Below are 8695 nucleotides of genomic sequence, written 5' to 3'. Positions count from 1 at the left end.
GAAATGTGGAGAGATGATTGGTTCAGACAGGTGATGGTGTTGGATACACACCCCCTTGGATGACGTCATTCCAAGACATGTGGCATACAATGTGGACGCAGCATCTGCCCCTGCCTGCATACAGTCCGGCAGCCCTCACCATCGTTCAGAATAGCTCTGTAATAATAATAATAATCTTTATTTGTATAGCACCTTTCAGAATGCAGCTCAAAGTGCTTTACATTTGGAACAATGTAACACAATAATAGAGAAGAGTCAGTCATTATCAGTCAGTCCTCTTCTTGCTGTGGCCGTTTATGATCCAATCAGCAACATATCAGAAATACTTAGTAGTATATGCTTTTCTAACAAATGCTTAGGCCCCGGTATCCTCACTAGATGCCCAGGAGATTTGCATTAGTTTCCATATGAGTATTCAGTCCAGTATTCAAATGCATTCGTGAAAGTGAGATCTTGATGTTTGGTGTTCACTTCAAAAGGCAAAAGTCAAAAGAAATGCATGTCTTTGTCATTCTGAACATCTCTTTGTTTGAAAAGACTAATCCGAGCCTGTTTGTTCTCAAAATATTGCGGTGGTAGTCTATGCCACACCTCGCAGCTTTTTCTAAAAGCTGTTAGGCTGCTGTAGCAAATGGCAGTTGTCTGTGCCACCAACCACTCAGAATGAGTTATTTTTAGAATGCCCTTATAACCCATATAGGCACATGTACATCTATAGAGACGCTGAAATAGATCAAAACTATTAAAATATGAGAAAGTCAGAATACCCATTAGTTGGACGTGGTCGCCCCCTTGTGGCAATTTCTTAGTTCTTAGGTGTTGCAGCTCTTTCTTTTTAGCTCTATTTTGTGTTATGCCATCAGTGAGCTATTAAATATAACGTAATTGAGATGAATCTGTGAAATACATCATCAGCATTACAGATGTGATGTTTATACAAGCACACTTCTGCTATACTCACCCTTTAATATATTATGCTTGTGAAATATACCATCTGTGACCAACGAACAAGGAACCAAATTGGCTCTCTTCCTCTACAACAGACAAAAGACTTTTGGTACCACCTTATATCAGATATTTATGAAACACAAGGAATAGCGCCAATGAGAGTTTGTTTAATTTAACTCCACTAGATGGCGGAGGTAGCCTACTCCAAGCAGATACTGGGTCGGAACAACCTAACCATAAGACATTCCACAGAGGCTTTCCATTACCGTAATTTCCCAAAGTTAAATCAGCGAGAAAACTAGAGAATTCTCTCTATCGGTTTAAGAGTTGCTCTTGTCACTGCTTAGGTCTATAATCTGAGGGGCACGCGAAGCCTTAGAGGTAGGTGGGGAGAGAGAGAATATTTCGTTTTTTTCTTCATAATGTCAACACGTGATGTAAAGATGCCAGGCGATGAAGAACTGAATAACTATCCCATTTCCTCGGTTGCCCGGTGTCGGTTAAAGAACGTAGAGTGAAAGCGAAGGAGATCTGGGCAATTCTATCTTTCATCATCAATTAATCATAACCTGAAGTCAAGTACAGAGGAAGCCCCGATACAACAGGTGCTTTCCCGCGCAGCCTTGGGATGATATTCATTCGAGACGCCTGGCCAACAGCCGAGGAATTTACTAAGTGGTCTGAGGTAACCACTCTGCCATTGCGACCAGTAAATGTCATCTTATCTACCCTGATGTTTTTGCGGAAGGAGGCGTGGATCCAGATTACACGCGTCATCTTCGGAGCTCTCCGTGGTGCTGAAGTTGAAAGCGGCATGCGACGCTTCAGCAAAGAGAACGCTGCTGAACGCAAGAAGAAGCCCCTAGCACTCTGACACTACCAATCAGCCGAAATAAATTAACACCTTGCAAGAAAACATAGAAAGGAATGACAGGAGGAAAGAGATTCGTGTATGTAACACTTTAGTTTTTAGAGAGTGAAAGTTTCAACCCGGATTATGGCACCCAACCCGGAAACTATGATACCCGCCAAGCAGGCTGTCCGAATCTACCACACCAACTACGTAAGGAACGCGCGAGCGATCGGTGCCATGTGGATAGTTCTCACCATCGTGTACGCCGTCATTAACATGTGTGTGTTCATCCAGCCGTACTGGATCGGAGACAGCGTCAACACGCCACAGGCGGGCTACTTCGGCCTGTTCCACTACTGCATCGGCAACGCGCTTACCGGCGAGCGCACGTGCAAGGGCAGTGCGCTGGACTTCGGCTCTATCCCCTCGAGCGCGTTCAAAACGGCCATGTTCTTCGTAGGGATCTCCATGCTGCTGGTGGTCGCCAGCATCGTCTGCTTCAACCTATTCTTCTTCTTCAACTCGGGCAGCGTGTACAAGATCTGCGCCTGGATCCAGCTGGCCTCCTGTGAGTATGACAGCTATGTGTTTGACCTTGCTGTGCGCTTTTACTGATCTGATTTGGACCTACTTTAGTGAAACTCAGGGCGGTGTCTGTGCGTTATATTAGAAGGACAAAATTACATTCATTTTAAAAGCTGCATATGCACATCAATCCATTATTATGAAGAAGATGCATGTATGAAGGGGGCAAGTTTACGTGAGTTATTTATAAACGGGGCCACCGGAGGAATTTTGAGTGCCTCAATCAAAAGTTGCATGACCCTCCCCTGCCTGCAAGATAAAGCTGCCGAAGCTGAACATTATCCAAAACTGCAATTTCTCAGACGAGCGTCAATTTGGGAGCTTGCTACACTCCTTCCTTCTCAAATGACTTGAAAAGGCCGTTTGCACAATTTCACAAATAATCACAGGGACCGAAAAATACCTAACATGGCAACTTTTTCCGGGTTTATCATTTTAACTTTTCCCCGCTGTCTTGCCGTTTTAATATTTTCCCGTAGAATATTCCATATTATCCTACTGTAATACTCTCATAACATTAGTCCTGCATTCTGGCCTGTCTCTGTGTTGTCCTGTTGTTACCCCTTGCCCTTCCAGTGAAACAGATGTATTCAAATCATCGTTTTGCTTGCTTGAATGCGAACTCAGAGTGATGTTAACCTAGGCCTATTTAAGTTAACGACGTGGTTGTCGTGAGAGCACGATTCATTGGCGCTTGCAGTGTTCGGCCATAGGCTATGTCTACGTGCGCACCTGCCAGGCTACTCAGCTAGACAAATAATTCCCCCTGTATATTCACTCCAAGTTGGCCTACCATAACTTACAAACTCTACACTGTAGACCATAAACTGGCTATTTATATGACCAAATGTATTTGTTCAACTTTATGAAGCAGAATTACGCACTGCTACTTGGAACGTAACACATTTTTGTTGGCAGGAGAGAGAATGACAGCGATTAACAAATTGCACTTGTTGCTGGTTACCAATAAATACTATATATTTTTTTGCAAACAACAAAAACAGAAAGGATGGAGACAGCAAAGCTAGAGGTGGGCAGGAACAAGGTCAATTGGTAGAAATGCTTGTCAAAACGTTAGGAGCTGGATGTGTGGATGAATGAAGCACAAGTATGCTTTATGTTAAGCATGCACATTGTTTAAAGTTAGGCTACACGGTAAACTACAAGTAAACCAAAGTTAAATTTAGCTTTTTTAGGGCTGGATAAAGTTGACCAAATGGATATAGCCTGTTAGGCGTGAATAAAGTAGGCTACTTTGTTGCTCCAACCCTTCCAACGTTAATGGGGACAAATGTTGACATTTTCCGTATTTTCGGGAAATCTCCCTTATTTTCATTGTTCAATGTTGACAGAGCTATGGAACGAAAGATAACGTTATATGGCGACAGAAATCAACAATCAAACAAGCCACTTTGATTTTTTGCTGTCATTAATACAAAAGATGGGTGACCCCCCCTCCTAGACAAAAAAAAGTTAGGTGACCCTCTCCTCAACAAAGAATAAAAAGACATGACCCTCCCCTATTTTCCTCCGGTGGCCCCGTTTATAAATAACGAACAGTCCCTTACACCACAATAAATGTGATCTCAGTTTGGCGCTGTTTGCATTAAAGCCGTAGTCGTACTACATCTCAGCATTCTCTGCATTTATCCCAATCCGTGAATTAGTGAAACACACTCAGCACACACAGTGAGGTGAAGCACACACCAATCCCGGCGCAGTGAGCTGCCTGCAACAACAGCGGCGCACGGGGGGCACTGTGGGGTTAGGTGCCTTGTTCAAGGGCACTTCAGCCGTGCCTACTGGTCGGGGTACGAACCGGCAACCCTCCGGTTACAAGTCCAAAGTGCTAACCAGTCGGCTGCCTTTCAAATATGGATATGAGGACCAATATTGGTCCAAAAGATCGGTTGACACTTTGCATGCTGTCAATCAAGATCAGTGTGAACATGATGATGATGATGATGATGATGATAGTGTGTGTTGCCGTCTCCTAATGTGCAGGTGGTTGTATGGTCATCGGCTGTCTGATTTATCCTGACGGCTGGGATTCGCCGGAGGTGAAGCGCATGTGCGGGCAGAGGACGGATAAGTACACGCTGGGGAACTGCACGGTATTGTAGCAGGTCACAAAGCTGATTTCGTGATTCTCTTATGCATTTTGTCCACGTAATGAAATTATCGTGACACATAATTCATTACGTAAACTGCTGACTCACGAAATGTATTGTAGCAGGTCACAAAACTGTTTTCGTGATTATGTTATGCATTTCGTCCACGTAATGAAATTATCCTGACACACAATTCATTTCGTAAACTGCTGACTCACAAAATGTATTGTAGCAGGTCACAAAACTGATTTCGTGATTCTGTTATGCATTTCGTCCACGTAATGAAATTATCGTGACACATTCATTTCATAAACTGCTGACTCACGAAATTGTACGTGATTCTATTATGCATTTCGTCCACAGAATGAAAGCATATGTCACTGAATGCATTTCCTAAGTTATTAAGTTACTATTGCGTGGACGGAATGCCTTCTGTAAGACAACACAATACTTTTGTGGACGAAATTGAAATAGGATTCACAGAATGATGCGTGTAGGTGCATTCCGTATTTACGTAGACAGAATTACTTTTTACCTGTCTACGACAGTGAATAGTGCATTCAGCATTATGTCCACGAAAGGAAAAGGCCACCAGTCAATTTCGTCCACGAATTGATGTGGGGCCGGTTCCCCGATAACGCTCACTATTAGCGCGCTAAGAAGACTCAAAAGATATATCTTTCCAAAGTTGTTTATGTTCCTAAGTGTGTTCCCCGAAGTGTCCCTTAGGAACACGCTGCCTCTTACGTTCGACGTTACAAAGGCGCTGTCCCAAGTGAAGGTGCTGAATTAGTTATCGATTGCTCAGGAATCGATTTTCTACTTCACGCCTATAGCGCGGGAATGATGCCAAAAACCTCCCTTCCTATGGCGCGGGAATCGTGCCTAAAACCTTCCGACCGTCCATCTGATCAACCAACCGATCGACCAACCGAACGTCATACCACCCGCCTTACTTACATGTATCAGAATAATTGCCTTTTTATAAGCAGCCTACATATACCTACATGAACCTACATGTATCCAACATGTGCCCAGAATTGGTGCAACATGGGAAACCCAGGCTAGCATGTACTTATTCTGTTGGAACATGATGGATACATGTAGGCTTGTGTTGGAACATGAATACATGTAGGAAAACTGTACAATGTTGAAACTTCATTAAATTAACATTCATTAGTCTATTTGTGTCGTTATTAGTGACAAGCTATTGCTATTGTTGCTTAAACTATTATGCGTAATAACCACTACCAATTATCTGCGAGATATGAGAAATGCCATAGGCTGGCCTTACCACATTTTCTCTTTCTTACATCAATACGTTATGGAAGCATATGAGCCCACTTCAAATCATATCCAAATATGTGATTATGTATCCTAGCCTATAGGCTAAGTTTAACAACGTTTTATGGACAATATCCCTCGGACTGCAATTTGAATAGATTTTGCTGTGCTGTACTGTAAAAGTAGGCCTACGGCAATTTCTTAGAGTGGCTTGAGATTAACATAGCCTAAATTCTGTAATGTTGACACTAATAAAGATACGTTTATTAAGTAGGCTAACAAATGAAAAGTGTTTTCAGCTGAAATGGCATGAAGGCTATATGTGGACCGCCTGGACCTTTGAGCAAAACATCAGCAGACAGAGAAGCCCTCAGTGTAGCAATGCAGACTTCTCGGGGGAACCTGCTTATCCAACTGTGGGTCGCCAGTCAAACTGACAGGCTTATCATCATAAATTCGCATTTATTTCAATTTGGCTATAGGCTACGATTAAAGTTCCTATGGTTCACAACTACTCGCAATATGCTATCGACACTAGTTATAACCACAATTTGTAGCCCTATTGGTCATGTTAAGCGTTACTTGCAATGTGAAACTAAAATCTAAGACAGTAGAAAATTATGTTTAAAGTCTTTAAACATAATTTTCTACTGTCTTAGATTTTAGACAAACAGACAAAATGCACCAAAAACAAAACCTCCGGAAAGGTAGCTACACATTTGTTGTGATCTCAGTTTTGGCGCTGTTTGCATTAAAGCCGTAGTCCTACTACATCTCATCATTCAATAACACCACGCACGCTCCCGGATTGTTAGATTATGTCAGAAAAATAGTTATTCAGGATCTTGGACAGATTAATGGATGTGAAGTACTCTGCGTCGTCTACTCACTGAAACGTGGAATGCATTGCCCAGACCGGCTTAAATGCCCACTTTCACTCATCATGATCTCAGGGGACTAGTGAGAGTGTATCCCATGACTCTGCAACTCGACATCTGGCGCACGGTGACTGCACAGGTGAAAGCCAAGGCATGACGCAGCGCGAAGGCCACGGGTCTGAAATCGCCACGAAACTACTTTTTAAATTTAATTTCTTGGTATCTTGTTTAGCTTATTTTCACCTGGGAGGTCACCTCGTTAACAGTTGGTAGTCGAATCAGGTATAAATACTAAAATAGTGGATAGATATCTGGCCAAAAACGGATAAGTATAAGTATATGTACTCTTTTGATCCTGTGAGGGAAATTTGGTCTCTGCATTTATCCCAATCCGTGAATTAGTGAAACCCACTCAGCACACACAGTGAACACACAGTGAGGTGAAGCACACACTAATCCCGGCGCAGTGAGCTGCCTGCAACAGCAGCGGTGCTCGGGGGGCACTGTGGGGTTAGGTGCCTTGTTCAAGGGCACTTCAGCCGTGCCTACTGGTCGGGGTTCGAACCGGCAACCCTCCGGTTACAAGTTCAAAGTGCTAACCAGTCGGCTGCCCCTCAAATATGGGGGCCAATATTGGTCCAAAAGATCTGTTGACACTTTGCATGCTGTCGATCAAGATCAATGTGAACATGATGATGATGATGGTGATGATGATAGTGTGTGTTGCCGTCTCCTAATGTGCAGGTGGTTGTATGGCCATCGGCTGTCTGCTTTATCCTGACGGCTGGGATTCGCCGGAGGTGAAGCGCTTGTGCGGGCAGATGACGGATAAGTACACGCTGGGGCACTGCACGGTGCGCTGGGCCTTCATCCTGGCCATCCTCGCCATCCTTGACTCGTTCTTCCTCTCCTCTCTGGCCTTTGTGCTGGGCAACCGGCAAGACACACTCCTGCCCGAGGATTTCGGGGAGGAGAAAGGTTCAACTTGAAATCAATAACAACAATGATAACAATCACGTATAAAGCACATTTATCAGTGTTTATGTAGCCTAGCTATTAATCACAGGAAGTCTGAAACATGTGTTGTATTTATGTGAGAAAGCACACTGAAGCGCAGTACAATAATATGCCCGTGAAAATAATTCAGAAGAGAGTATAGCCTAGGCTAGGCATGTTGTCTGAGAAATAAAGACTAAGAGTGTGTCGACTGCTTCAAATGTACAGGTGCTGGTCATATAATTAGAATATCATGAAAAAGTTGATTTATTTCAATTCCATTCAAAAAGTGAAACTTATATATGAAACTTAATGTTATACATAACATAATGTATACATTCAGTCCACACAGACTGATATATTTCAACTGTTTATTTCTTTTAATTTTGATGATTATAACTGACAACTAATGAAAACCCCAAATTCAGTATCTCAGAAAATTAGAATATTGTGAAAAGGTTCAATATTGAAGACACCTGGTGCCATACTCTAATCAGCTAATTAACTCAGAACACCTGCAAAGGCCTTTAAATGGTCTCTCAGTCTAGTTCTGGGCTACACAATCATGGGGAAGACTACTGACTTGACAGTTGTCCAAAAGACGACCATTGACACCTTGCACAAGGAGGGCAAGACACAAAAGGTCATAGACCTCTGAAGTTCGCCTACAAAAAAGATCCAAAACGGCCATCTTTGCCCATATAAGGAGATCCGGTTGTTAATTGAAGCTAACTACCTATGGCAAATTGCATTGCAAGTTAGCTCTGGGGTAGCAAAAATCGAAGTGTGCCGCCTTCACTTACCGGAGATAACAGTATCCACTCGAAGGCAGAGGACAAAAGTGTGTTCAGGAAAACGTCTGCATTTCATACTTTTTCATCCCCACGAGACTTTAACAGGTGCGATTATTCAAAATCCCCATGTTATTTTCCCATAGGAAAAATCGCCAGATACCGGATGTCAAAGATGGCAGCTTTTTTGTAGGCGAACTTCAGAGGTCTATTGCTAAAGAGGCTGGCTGTTCACAGAGCTCTGTGTCC

At 43.0% G+C, this 8695-nt stretch overlaps 1 protein-coding gene across 1 annotated transcript; it reads left to right on the top strand.

The window, feature by feature from the left end:
* The first annotated feature begins 1963 nt into the window (after positions 1–1963).
* LOC143104208 (LHFPL tetraspan subfamily member 5 protein-like) lies at positions 1964–7648 on the top strand. The gene is made up of 2 exons (XM_076268173.1): positions 1964–2369; positions 7404–7648. The coding sequence occupies exons 1-2, from the start codon at positions 1967–1969 to the stop codon at positions 7646–7648; spliced, it is 648 nt and encodes a 215-aa protein (XP_076124288.1). The 5' UTR covers positions 1964–1966.
* The last annotated feature ends 1047 nt before the right edge of the window (positions 7649–8695 follow it).

Source organism: Alosa pseudoharengus, unplaced genomic scaffold, assembly GCF_046254945.1.
Source record: "Alosa pseudoharengus isolate Yale_2024_CS ecotype anadromous, Long Island Sound unplaced genomic scaffold, YU_APseudo_1.1 YU_APseudo_1.1_scf_5, whole genome shotgun sequence".
In the NCBI taxonomy this organism is placed as follows: Eukaryota; Metazoa; Chordata; class Actinopteri; order Clupeiformes; family Clupeidae; genus Alosa; species Alosa pseudoharengus.
This window is presented reverse-complemented; position numbering and strand designations above follow the sequence as displayed.

Coding starts and splice junctions, on each gene's coding strand:
- LOC143104208 (XM_076268173.1), top strand. CDS start 1,967: ATGATACCCGCCAAGCAGGCTGTCCGAATCTACCACACCAACTACGTA. Junction 2,370..7,403: donor CTGGATCCAGCTGGCCTCCT/GTGAGTATGACA, acceptor CCTAATGTGCAG/GTGGTTGTATGGCCATCGGC.